Source organism: Xyrauchen texanus, chromosome 15 (genome assembly GCF_025860055.1).
Source record: "Xyrauchen texanus isolate HMW12.3.18 chromosome 15, RBS_HiC_50CHRs, whole genome shotgun sequence".
Taxonomy (NCBI): Eukaryota; Metazoa; Chordata; class Actinopteri; order Cypriniformes; family Catostomidae; genus Xyrauchen; species Xyrauchen texanus.
In genome coordinates, this window is record NC_068290.1 from 33,510,340 (window position 1) to 33,524,337 (window position 13,998).

A 13,998-nucleotide genomic window follows, 5' to 3' on the forward strand; every position below is an offset into this window, starting at 1 on the left:
TACATGTATTTATTTTATTTTTGACCTCGTAATCTTTAATCAAAATGTAATAACTTGATCTTCTGGTGAAATGACAGACTTCTCTCTGATGACGTATGCAGGACTTTTCCAATCTGTTAGTCTGCTTAAACCAGGCATCTTTCTTATAAATACCACAGCCTTGCGTAGAGTTAAACGAAGCATCAATCGCATGTTGGTGAAGATGGCAAGGTGTATTTTCATCTATTTTCCATTAAGACCATCATTCCTTAACCCAAACTTCCTTGGTTATGTGTGAGCTGGCTTGAATTTACATTTCACAATTTACATGAGGGGGAATAACGGCAAATTCAAGGTTGTGTTTGAGATATTTCAAGCCTGAATTGCTGAGGTGAACACTAATGAATATAATGCTTCGGAAGCCTCTGGATTTTGAAGTTATCTTTGGATGCACAGCACGAGTAAGAGTTTTTTCCCTCATTATATTTAGTGTATTGTGATGCAAAACGTTAATATATGGTTATCGTTTACTCACTTGTTTTTCAAAGGCTACAGCCTCTTTATAAGCAAAGGCTGCGGTGTACTTGTGCGTTTGTTTTAATTTTAAAAGTGTATTAGTACATGTTGAAATGAACTATAACCAAGATTAATAAATGCTTTGATGTTACCCTTTTTGCTTTAAAAATTATTTATTCCTTGTGCTACCAAAAACATTATGCAATTAATCTTATTTACAGGATAAGAGCTTTCATATATAGATTTTGAAAATGAGAAATATTAACAGTGATCTGTGGCTCAACCGATCTATTCTTAAAACTGAAGTATTATTATTTGGATGTTACAATACTTTCTTCTAAGACAACTATAAGTAAGCTTTCTGTTTATTTCCCTGAAAAGTGTTGAAAAATGTATCACTGTTTTCTGTTGTAAATGTAAAAACTTTGCTCTGTTTGTTTGAGCATCCTGACCAGCCTGAAACAACAACATTGTCTCGACCAAGGGTGTGATGTTAGGGTGGAGCTATTTGTTTGGCCGAACGATAGAAGATAGGGGCTGTGGTTTCAGCTTTGTTGAAAAACAAATTAATGTACTGTAATAAATCGACTGTTTAAGAACAACTAATACACAGTTGTACTAATTGTCATTCTGTATTGAAGGATTTATCCATCATATCATTTATTAGAAAAATCTGATGATTTTCTACTGCCCACCACAGACAGAAAGATACAATATTGAAAGTGACAAATTTGCTTCATGTTTGTTTACAAACACAGACATATGCCATGAGTGGAATGGCCAAATCTGGAGGCCAAACAGCTTTGTACAGCCAGGGTGCAGATGGACACACATACTCCGCCAAGAATCTACACAATAATGCATGTCAGGCCACTGCGATCAATTCCTTTAATGTAAATGTGTGTGATCCAATTAGGAAATGTCTCAGTGTCTGATTTGTATAACCACAAGCATAAAAATATCCATATGAAATTTCCTGGATCATTGCGAATGACATACCATATTGAAGACAGCCATGACCAGGATGAGGGCTGTGGTTGCCATAGTGATGGTGATGCGTGGCCAGGGCTTGTTCGCAATGATTCCCGAGGATCTAAGGATCCAGAGCCAAGATGAGGAGGTTGTCTTATTGCAATGCTACAGAGGGGAGATGTTTGTTGGTCAACAACACATAGAAATAATGCAGCGAGAATCATTGGAACAAATTCTGTGAAGGGGAAAATCTTTTATTTATAAGATTCAAAAGACAGAATCTCAAACTCATCAAAATAATTAATTATTATTATTGTAAAATGATTGAAATTTACAACAGAACATATAGATTGCATTAAAGAAGTAGTGAATTATATGATAGCTTATTGTATTGTTTTGGCATGCCATGGGAAATCTTGACAACGCATCCTCATTGACAATGTTATCGCAAGGTCACGTTGAAGAATAAATACATAATTTACTTCATTTCTCATATTTAGGAAATCTTACTGCAGTTGATGCTTCTGGGAAATACAAATTAATGCTACCAATTCATGCTGCAAGCTGAGTCAACACAACTACCACAACACTGAACAAACACATGACCTTCCAAAATAGTTCTATATCCCAAATAGATTGGATGAGCTGTGAAAAACACACCATTCTGCAAAAAAATTCCTATCATGATCACATTTTCATTAGCACTTGGTAGCAATTTCATGGTTGGGAAAATGTATACTGCGAACACGATCTCAGTACCAAACACTCAGTGCCAAGCAATAACAACCTCTAAAATACATAATTTTATATTATCAACAGAGTGATAATCTTGCATTAAAAAATACACTGTTTATGGTTTGTATATAGCAGTTGCTAAAAAACCTAATGTTTTAGAGTGTCAAAATTGTCCCAGAGGATGACTACAAATATACATTTATTAAGCAAAGTCTTATTGTCTATCTTCTGTTTGTTTGTTTGTTTTTTGTTTTATATGGTGTATTACATGTTTAGAGGCAGTTTCCCAGTGAAATATCCAACGGGGGGGCACCAAAATGGAGTGAAATGATGTTGTAATCAGATGAGATTATAAGGTAAATCTGTTAGGTTACCCTGTATCAATGCCTAAACCTAACTGATAGTGTTCTTGTAGCAAATGCAACATAAACAGCACATTTTCTGAAGCAACCACATCATTGTGTCACTTCTATGACGCTTTTGTCTCACGTGTCAGCTTTCATGCTTGAACTGTGGTCTTCTAAGTCCAAAGTCCAACGCTCTATCAGGTGAGCTACCACCAAAGCTAATCACACTCGAATAAGTGTATAAATGTAGTCGTGTCTGTCATAGAAGCATTAAAATGTATAGTTTTTCAAATTATGTATTTGAGCTTTAGTGTTTCGATATCGTAACAAGGCAGTGTGCGAGTAACAGAACGAAAAATTACTGTAAGTGTTTTTAAAGTCATAATCAGCCATTTTATCAGTGATTTGTATAAAAGTGAATAAAACAAACAGTTGTTGTTGCATCTGTTGTGGCTATTGTTGTAGTATTAATTACACTAGGAAGCTGCAGCGAAAAAATTTAAAAAATTTAGTTATTGTTTATTCTATGAGATTAGATTTCAGCATGTTTATTACGAATGTGGGTCATAGGGAATTTAACGATTCCGTTCTGTGGCAGGGCGGAGGGCAGGGCCGGGTCGTGATTCTACACACCCGGTCCCTTATCAGACTAATCAAGCCTCTGAGAGGGATAAAGGCCGACTGCAGAAGATGGTGCGGGAGAGAGAGATCGTTTACGGGCATGACCGTCATGTGTGTGTTTGTGTCTTTTGTTTAAGTTTATCATTAAAATATTATTTATATTGCCAAGCCGTTTCTCGCATCCTCCTTGCCCGTCTAAATCCCTTTACACGTTCTTATTCAGATTCCTCTTACTGTTTTGATTCTAGTTCCTTAATGGTTCCATTACTTTTGAGGAAGAAATATTTGGAAATAATGCATTTTTGTTTTAATTTACTGCCCTGAGCAGCCTGTAACCAAATTATAAGATCATTTCATATTTTTACAAGATTCTTGCAAAAGGTGTGTTAAAACTGACTTTTAAAATAATATTTTTTTTATTATTTATTCATTGTCATTTTTAAAAATAAAATATATCTAATTGCAACAAAACTCATAATGTGTATCTTTAACTACACGCTGTCATATCAACAACCATTAAGTAATTATTTAAGTCTTCCAAGACTTAAGTGCACATACTGTAACACAGTTCCAGTTCTTGGTTCATTTTTAGTCGGACATAACAAAATGATTGACAATTCAGAAAGTTTTTGATTCACTAAAAAGAACCGATTGAAAAGAGTCATTCTTCAGGAGGTAATGCTACAATGCTAGTTGCACTGAATGTTTTGCGCTGCTGATTTATTAGTGGTGTTGCAGTGCCGTTGAATGGTAGCACTGGAAACATTGTCTGAGTATTTTAGCATGGTGTCCTGTCCACATCGCTGGAAGAATGTATTATCGGGAATTGTTAAAGGAAATCAAAATGTATGACATATTTTTTTAAATGAATGAATAAGAAAGAATGGTTCTCGATTCCCAGCACTATTGTTCATACTATATGTATTTTCTTTAATAACTGCACTGTATTTTGCACAATGGTGTCTTATACAGTGATTTTGTCAATAAATACTAGCTGTATTTTAATATACACAATGGTTTAACCCCACAATGGTATCGCAGGTAATTGAGTCTACAGTGTCCCAGTGTTTAGTGGATAAATGTCCATGCATTTGCCCAAATTCGTGTTCACAATATACTAATTCACATTGGACTGTGGGATGTGACACAGCATAAGAAACCGCTGGGGTAAAGCATAATTTTTCATATTTTTCATGTCTAGTGACTTTCTTGAGATTGAATGAAGACTGCACTGTCAGTTACAAACAGACGTGGAACTTCAACAATTCTATGTGCTAGATATGTCCTGATCGATCGGACAGCGATTGAAATTGGTTGATATTCGTCTTAAATCCGTGATCTGCAATTGGCCGATCGTGCCTAGATTTAGGGCTGATCTTTTTTGCAGCATGCAATCACACATATACATACATAATGAATGAGTGCTTTCTCAGCCTTTGAAGCATGACAGAATGGCCTATGGAGGGTGAGTTGTTGGGAATTCTAAGCATTCACGAATTTAAACTTTCAGACATGATGTAATTGAGATGAATATGTCGGTTTGTTTTAAAAATGTGTAAGAATTACATGTGTATGAATGAATATTAATTTGCCCATTTCCTAGAGTCGTTATGGTAGTTATTCAGACTCGTTGCACAGTGAACAGTAAGAGGATATAGAGGCTGCTAACAGGTTTAAAAACAAATTAAACAACAAATAAACATGCAAATACATGATGTTGTGTTGAGCGATAGAGACCGAGCAATCATGAGCGATTTTAGGTTTACTCTCTTTAACATGAGCACTCTCTGTGTCAATCAAAGACGTGCACTCTTCAGGTGCTCTCAATATCAGATCATCATTCACTCATCCCAATTTAAATCAGATTAATGTTGGTCACAATACCACTAATAATAAATATAACTGTTTAACCTTCAATAACGACACTGATTCTTCATATATTTGCTTAATAATTAGTATTTGTGTTACAGAAAAACTCAAAGACAGTAAACAGACCATAGATATGAATGATTTCTCACTGGAGTAGTTTTAGAGCTTGTTATTAATATATGTTTCTTATTTTTTTATGTATCTCTGCAGTGTGTGATGCTTTCATGGTTTATACTGGTTGTCAGTATGTCACAATGGCATTTTGATATTGACAACAGAACTATTAATAACTTTTCATTATTGTTGAACTTGGGCCTGTTCAAGGGTAACTGTTTACACCATTTGTTGGTGAATGTAAGATTTCTATTCATCCATACAGAATTCTGTGGATTTGTGATTTATTTTTGTACCTGAATATTAAAGTTATAATAAGCTGTTACACCATTCGTATAGAAGTAGAGGTTGATTTTATATGTGAGTTTTATAAAAATGCTAGCTGCACTAAGTTAAATGCATTAAGCTGAAGATATCTATAAGTTACTTTGTTTACTTAGTTATTTTTGTAAACAAACAAAACAACTGTCTGCAGCTCTATTATCTAGGCAAATACAAGTATCAGATCGGGACTCTGTATTGGCAGATATTTAATATTTAAATAACTGATCGGGATCGGGCCAAAAAAGCTGATCGGGACATCCCTACTATGTGCGATACAACAGTAGGTTACAGGTCAGGAGAGTTGAGGTATTCCAGGCCGGACTCAGACTTAAGGTTGTACTCAGATTTGAGTTTAACTATATCCATAAAAGGTTCTATATCTATACTATATCCAAAAAATCCCTGATAGTGACACATTGATTTTTTAGTTGAAGAGGTTAAAATTAGCTTCTTTCCCCGCTGATTCCGCCAAGCCTGTTCCCTTGGCTGTGGTTTCGCTAGATAGTAGGTAGGGACAGTGGGAATCTCATTCATCCATTCATGCGTGTCACTAATTAGATGACGAGGCATTTGGCTATTTAAAGTCGTTATCAGGTGCTTCAATCACACCTGAGGTGCCTTTACGGCGCTATTGTTCCGCTTCGGCCTGGTATTCGCTGCTTTTCACAAAGGTAATTTTGCTTAGCACTTCCTTGTGATAAACGTCTATGTTCCTCTCGTGTACAGATCATAGATCTTCAAGGATCCGATTATAGTTAGAACACTTAGATCAGAAAGGTCCCTCTTAGATAGCCCCATGGACCGGAGACCTTTCCCTGATGGTCCGTATATTAAACCTCTGATTGAGATGATTACTGGGTGATGTTGAATAGGGGTTGATTTTCCTATCCATGAGTGTATTGTAGCTGTATTTTCTGGTGATCCATATTTACTGATTTTGAGTTTCTAGGTTTCTTCCATTCTGTATCCCGCTACTATTGCCATATCTATGATTGTTATGACTTTGCTGTTCTCCATGACGATGTCTGGTTTTATGAAACTAGTCCTTGTGGGTATTATTGGTTCATGCCAGTTTTTAGTTGCTGTCTTAAAGAGAAATTTCCCTGTTTGTAGAGCCACCCTATTGTGCCTTGCGCACCGTGCATCGTGAGTGATGTCACATATTTGTAGAATGTGATTAAGTGTCTCCATCATTTGGCATGCTCCTCTACATTGTACCTCCTGTGGGTCTTTGTTCCTCCCTCTTGCTGCTCTTCCTTTTGTATATAGTAATCCTCCGCGGAGTTGTATCCCCCGAAGATGTAGACGTGGAAATATGTTCTGTGGGTTTTCTAACCAGTAGTACCTTGCAGGGTCTATGTGTTCCTGTTGTAGTTCTCTTCCATCGGCTGATGAGTACAACTCTTTCCTCCATGCTGCCTTGACTTCCTCCTTTGATAGAACTATGGTTTTGCCCACTTTGCAGGGCAGGTTTAGTCTGCTTAAGAGTGACATAAATGATGCTTGTTCTGTTATTGATTTGTCGATGTTGCTTTTGCTTGATAGTAATTTTTCATATCTGTGTTTTTGTAGAAGGGATTGTGGTGCTCAGATTGGGAATTCCCATCCCACCATCTCTAATGGTAGCGTAAAAGTATGAAATTGATGTATCCGTTGGTAGACGGAGCCACTTACGCAGGTAGTTCCTTATCATCTTGTCCATTTTGGATAGTGTGTTCCTATGTGCACATCCTAGCACAAGTTGGTGGGTTAGTTTTGGTGCAAGGAAAGTTCTAAGGATCTCCAGCCGTTGATATGGTTTAAGTGGTGCTGTTGTGACCTCAGTAAGCATTCTCTCCAACTCTCTAGTGTGTTTTGGGACAACTTTTCCTTTCCAATTGAACTGTATTCCGAGATATTTTTGGGTATCTCTTATACCCATTGGTGGAATTCTTCCTTCTGTAGTTGTGTATTGGTGATTTAACAGTAACATGTGTTTCCTTTTCCTATCTTTTGCTATAGTTAGTGATGCCGATTTCTGGTGGTTTAAAGACATCCTTGCTTCCTTTATTGCTTTGCATATGCCATCAAGCTTTAGTTGTAGTTTGTCTGCATCCTCCGCCAACAGTATCAGGTCATCCGCATACGCTACATCTCCCACACTTTGAGTTCCTATTTCCACTTCCATCTCAGGGACAGCTCTGTCAGTGATTTGTCCCATAGCCAGTATGAATAGTATTGGTGAAATGGGGTCTCCTTGTCGAACCCCTCTTCCACATTTCGCTGTTGTTTTCCCAATTTGAAGTTCTGATTGATCGTATAGATGTTGAATGTACCTCGTCAGTGGCGGTGGCATACCGGCTGCTCTTGCCGCTTCTATGATCACTCTATGCGAGATTGTGTCGAATGCTTTCGCCAGGTCAAGGAAGAGTGCTGCCATCGGTTTCTTATTGTCATGAGTTTGTCTCAGCAGTGATTGTAGTAGTGATGAAGCTTCCAGGCACCCATCTCTTTTCAGGAAAGCATATTGCAGATGTGAGAATTCGCATTGTTCCCGCATCCTCCTTGCTAATATTTTATGAAGTGCTCTTGCTAGGACTGAAGATATTGTGATCCGTCTGAAGTCTCCAGGATCTTTTGGGCTCTCAATCTTCAGGATGAAATTTACCCTAGCACAGGATAATGTCTTCGGCAGAGTTTCTGTCGCCAACATGATATTAAATAGGCCTGATATTGACGGCTGATGCCATTTCTGGACCTCCTGTGCCGTGAGTCTATCCATTCCCGCCGCTGAGTTAATCATGCCTCTCAGAGCCTCCGTTACTTCGGCCGCCTCGATAGGGGCTATGATGTTCCATTTTTTCTCCCCTACAGTTGTCGTGATGATATCCGCTTCCTGTTCGGTTGCTTCATATACCTTCGTCCAGTACTCCTCCATACCCTCAATGCTTTTTCCTTTCTCTCTATATGCCTCTTTCCATTTGCCCTGCATGATTGTATTTGCTGCATCCTTCCTTCTCACTCTATATAGTCACTGTATGTGTCTTATTTGCTTATTGGTTGGTGGTTTTTTGGTATTTGCTCCCCGATATGGTTCTGCAAGAACTCCCTTGCTTCTTCCGTCGTGATTTTTCCAGTAATCATCCCATTAATCATTGCAGATAGTCTATCGCTCCCAATCCTTGGTTCCTCTAGGCTCTCCTTGGCTTTCCTCAACATCATCTGTTGCCATGCGTCTTCCTCACCTATTGCGTCTTCCGTGCCAATCTTCCTTAGTGGAGATTTGATGGTTGTATCCCACTTGTCAGTATGTTCTTAGGAATCCACTTCAGTTTCGCAAGCCTCTTCTTGATAGCCTCAAGTGGCAGCCCTGCCATGTTCTCCCCGATCTTCCTGGCATGATCTTTCTTAAGGATTCCTTCTTCCCAAGCTTCTCCTGCCAGATTCAGTAGAACTGTGTCCTCCTCATCTGTCCAGACCTTCCCTCTCCTAGAACCTTCGGGAGTCCTCGGCCTAACAGGTGATGTAGATTGAAGTGGTACCCTTCGCCGTTGTGGAGAGGCTTTTGTTTCCGCCACTCCCGAGGGGATTAGTGTCTTCCCTGCCTGTTCTGGTGTCCATCCGACAAGCTGCAGTCTCTTCTTTATAGCCTCCACTGATCGGTGAGGAAGTTTCCGATGGAGCATCTGGAGGTGTTCCTTCCAAGGCATGTTATCCTTCCACTCTTTGTTCGCCTCCTCAAGCAAACTGATGTCCTCCTGTCCTGACCACCTTTTCCTTTTCTTTAACAGGTCTTTAATCCTCTCCTCGTTTACCTCATGGGGATGTTGATGGTATCTGTGCATCCCCAGACTTCTCAGGGAGGGAAAGGTTCTGTCACAGTCCGTACATAAAATCGCAGTAGTTCCGTCCTCCATTGGGACCACGCTAGCCCTTGCCATAGCTTCGTTTATGCTGTCTACCTGGCTTCCAGAGGGTCCAGGGTTTTCATTTATATTTGTAACATTCGTAACCAGCATCTATTCCCAGACAGGGTGGTTGGCCCTGTCTGGGATGGCCCGGATCTTAGTTCAGGTGTTTCACCCTATCCAGCGGTCGCCACGAGGAGGCGCCCGGGCCCTGTAACTAAGAGTAACTCAATAGTCAAGAAGAGTCAAGTTAAGAGAGTCATAGTTACTCCCACCGTTTACCCGCGCTTCATTGAATTTCTTCACTTTGACATTCAGAGCACTGGGCAGAAATCACATCGCGTCAACACTCGCCGCGGGCTTTGTTTTAATTAAACAGTTGGATTCCCCTGGTCCGCACCAGTACTAAGTCAGCTGCTAGGCGCCGGCCGAGGCCGGACACACGGACGCCGACGGAGGACCCGGCGCGGGCCGTAGCCGGGGAGATCCGCGAGAAGGGCCCGGCGCACGTCCAGAGTTGCCGCCGCAGCACCGTCCTCGTCGCGGCGCAATGGACACCCCCCCCTCCACGCGCCGCCCGGCCTCCCCCCGCGAAGGGGGCGACCACGGTCGAGCGCCGCGTTTCAGACGGGAGGCACGGCGGAGGCGCCCCGGGGCGGCCGCTCCCCCAGCCGTGGCACGGGCTCAGCCCCGCTTCACACCCTGGCCCTTAGAGTTAAAATGAGCTTAACATATTTATGAAATGGCTTAGTGATTAGTTTACACTTGCAATTTCAATCAGATATACTGTATAAACAGATTCAATTTCTGGTCTGAAATCTAACTTTGGACTTCAACTTGGCTTGAATTTGATTGTTTATGGACCAAGGCATTGTTGCAAGAAATCCAAATCCTTAGTTATAATTGAAGATGTATTGTCACCAAGGGTTTCCTTTACTTAAAGGGTTTCTTGCAACCGGCAGTTGGTCTTGACTCAGACTATATACTAAGATGGACTCAAACCCCACATTTTGGGTCTGTTCAGACAGGGTTTCAGACATCAAAACAATGCTAAATGCAAATGATCAATTCAAACTAACCATATAATTGTGCATAGTGTGTACTGCAAAATAAATAGGCTTATAAACTTTTAGAAGGGAGGAAAAAATGCCTCCTATATCTTTTGTCATTGACATCAAAGGCTTTGTGTCCAATCACATTCTACTGTATTTTGCTGTGAATTCATCTGTCACTTGTTAGAAGCTGGACAAATTAGACAGATGTGAACATGGACAGTTTGATATATCATCATCTTCGAAACACTGCTCTGCACATTCTGCACCCTAACTGAAAGCAGACACATCTGCATTTCTTCCAAGAACAGCAAATAACAAATAGCATGCAAATGATTTGGCAAACAACCACTTCGCTCAATTGACACTTACCAAGAAATGGCCAATGAAGCAAATGAGCAGAATCACAGACAAAATCAGGAACGAAATTCCAAATGAAATTCCCAATACTGCAGTTCTGAAAAAGACAGACAGAGAGCACATGATGAATTGAGGAGTGGAAGAGAGTGAGAATAGGTGTTTTCATCCTGACAACAACACCTCAAACTCAACAAATTCATACTGACAGCTCCAACTCTCCCATAAAAATCTGGAAAATATATACAATCCTCTATGTTAATACTGCAAAGTTCAATACTGTTAAACCAATCTGCAATTAAACCTATCTGATATCTATTTTTTTTTAAGCATATTGAGACTGAGCGAACATACTTTGGCAGGACCAGGACTTGCACTATGAAAATGCAGAAGAATATCAAGCAGGCACAGGTGATGTAATATTTGAAGGCTGGCAGGGTTGTTGCTCTGTACTGTGGGGAAAAAAGAAAAAACTGTTTGCATAGAGCATACAACAATTTTTTTATTGAAATGACTGATTTATCTATATAATTTTGTAAAATTGTGGGTGACAATTCCAAATATTTATGTGTTGATGTTCTATTTATGCACTACAGATGGCTATAGCTCAATTAAATAATGACTGGCAGAGTGTCAATGCTCACCTCTTTTTCCAAAGCTTTATTGTGGAAAAACAAAGATATTCTCTGAATGTCCTCTGATTTGAGCCACTGTCTGTGGAAATTAAAAAGATAGGGATAGATATAACCAGGCAGGCAACAAAGACAACTAGAATATTCAACATCATGGGTAAACACAGCTGAGATATGAGATGACCTACTTTTGAGAATTGATGCCATCGAAAGTTCGAATCATCCTCTCGTTGAGTTCCTCCTCAAAACGCTTCTTCTGAGATTTTGTTCTAAGTAGGACACGATGACTTTGTCTCAGCACTTTTTTTGTCATATATTCATAATCAACGAAAAAATATTTCCCATTTTTATCATTTCTATGCATATTCCTTCAATATATTCCAATATATTACAGTGGCCCCAAAAAGTATATGGTCACTTTGGATCCACATACAAATAACATTTGACATTTATTTTAAAGAACGATAGCCCAAACACAGTTATAAAGCAATTCATGATTTTTATAATTGTTTTGCCTAACCCTAACTAACCCAAGCCCAACCAACTCTAATGCTAAAATTATAATAAAAAAGATCCTTTCTGGTTGTTAAACATTGTGGTTCATTGTTCATGTGATGAACTACACCTGAAGGTTGCTGACTGACTTCATACATCCACTAAAAATCACAGTGAGACCAGTTGGTTAAAATCAGTTGAAAAAATAACTAAAGAAAGTGAAAGTCAAAGAAAGTCTCACCTCTCTGAACGTCTTTGAAAGTGGTATTGGCCCAGTGGGACATCCTGTTAAAGAGAAAGTAGAAAGTGGTGAGTAATTTCAGTGGCAGGGGCAATTCCTAAAGCCTTTACAGGTTCATCAGGGCTTAAACAAAAGCCTAATGTGCAATGATGATTGAGTTATGTTGTGTAAGTAGAGTTTAAAGTGTTTCAAAGGAAGACTCACAGCAGTGTTGATCTTTCCATTCTCATTTGTCATGCTGTCTCGGTGGTGAAGATTGGCGAAAGGCTTAGCTGCACCCCATGACTCCAGGTATCGGGTCATCCTCACTGAAGCTCTCATCTTCGGCCCGTCTATGGCGTTTCTGGGTCTGTAGTGGTGTTGAGGGCTCTTCCTCTCAACCTGAGAACACAGTCCACAGGAAACTTCACTAAACCTTCTAAAATGTTTTAAATTTCAGTAAGTAACTTGGGTGAAAACAGGTGACAAAATGCATTAACTACAGTCTATACTTTATTCATTATGGGTCAAAACCTTGCATCTAATTAACAAACTAACCAAAATCCAGCTAAAACAGGTGCACAGAATGGCACTGCAATGAAGTTAAATTATGTCATTGTTTAGGCTATTTTATACTTACTGAGTGAACAGGCTTCTTTTATTTTGCCTAAAGATTATGACAAAATGCACTGACATTTGTGTTCTTCTAAGGTGTTTGTTTGGTGACATTTCATTTGTTCGAGCACATCTTGACCTAGGAGAACTTGGCTCATGGGTGTAGTTTGGATGTGATGTATAGGCTAGTTTATACTTACTGGTTGAACAGACTTCTTTTAGTTTGTAAATAATAGATGAAATGCACTGATGTTTTTATTCTGCTAAACAGGGTTAGAAATTTAGGGTGGCTCGATGCAAAAAAGCCATCAAAAAATGACTTTTTTTATTTGTAACATCTGAGATAGTTCTTAATATTCTATTATAATACTAGTTATACATATTATGGCATGCAATATGAATTAATGTTGATTTAATTCTTCACAAAGGGAGAAAGGTGGGAGATGTTGTTCCTAGGCCCCTTTATCCAATGGGCTTTATTCTTTAGATAAGAGGTAAGAATCTTAAGAATGTTTATCAATGAATCAATTAATGTGATGTATTTGAAATAAACAGTTGAGACACAGTTTGATTAAAATGGTAATAAAAAAATATGCCAGCATAAAGGTAAAAAAAACAGGCCCCTGAAAATCAAATCCAGAAGCAAATATTGTCCCTCAATGTAAAAGTTAATTTCTGACGCTGCTACTAAAGTTTTTGTTTGGTGATATTTCGTGTATATTCCTGTTCGTGTATATTCCAAAAATTCTTGACCAAAGAGAAGTCAGCTACTCAAGAAGTGTTTATAATTGGTTGAAACCTTTGTTTTGGGTTTGTTTTTTGTACCTTTGGGTTGATCACCAAGTAGGTTATAACTCCATGTTCTTTTAGATAAGGATCTCGTTCTTGGCCATCTCCATCTTCAACTTTATATGCCCCGTTCAGGTGCTCAAGAGTTACTGAGGTGATGTGGACTCGTCTATTCATCAAAAGAGTTTTAAATTACTATTCTTTTCTCACCAGATCCTCAGCTATCTACTAAAACTGAGAATGAATACTGACTAAAATATTAAACATGTTATTTTTTGAAAATTAACAGGTAAAAAACACATTGGCTTACCCAGGTACACCCCCAGCTTCCATGTGATTGGCTAAAGTCACATCATGTGACCAGACATCATATTGCCATTTCTGGAGGCCAATCACACCACAGAGAACGTTTCCAGAGTGAACACCCACTCGCATGTTAATGTCTACACCTGTGGCATCTCGTACTTTTCTATA

General features: G+C 39.0%; 1 protein-coding gene across 1 annotated transcript in view; it reads right to left on the bottom strand.

Moving 5' to 3' along the window:
* The window catches only part of adcy2a (adenylate cyclase 2a), a 241,299-nt gene that overhangs the window by 44,642 nt on the left and 182,659 nt on the right, over positions 1 to 13,998 (bottom strand). Inside the window, exons 8-16 of the mRNA XM_052143767.1 lie at positions 13,835 to 13,993; positions 13,561 to 13,693; positions 12,346 to 12,522; positions 12,142 to 12,185; positions 11,594 to 11,674; positions 11,418 to 11,487; positions 11,128 to 11,225; positions 10,789 to 10,873; positions 1,495 to 1,632 (exon numbers count right to left, since the gene is read on the bottom strand). Coding sequence (XP_051999727.1) covers positions 1,495 to 1,632; positions 10,789 to 10,873; positions 11,128 to 11,225; positions 11,418 to 11,487; positions 11,594 to 11,674; positions 12,142 to 12,185; positions 12,346 to 12,522; positions 13,561 to 13,693; positions 13,835 to 13,993 — 985 coding nt within the window. The remainder of the gene's footprint in view (positions 1 to 1,494; positions 1,633 to 10,788; positions 10,874 to 11,127; positions 11,226 to 11,417; positions 11,488 to 11,593; positions 11,675 to 12,141; positions 12,186 to 12,345; positions 12,523 to 13,560; positions 13,694 to 13,834; positions 13,994 to 13,998) is intronic.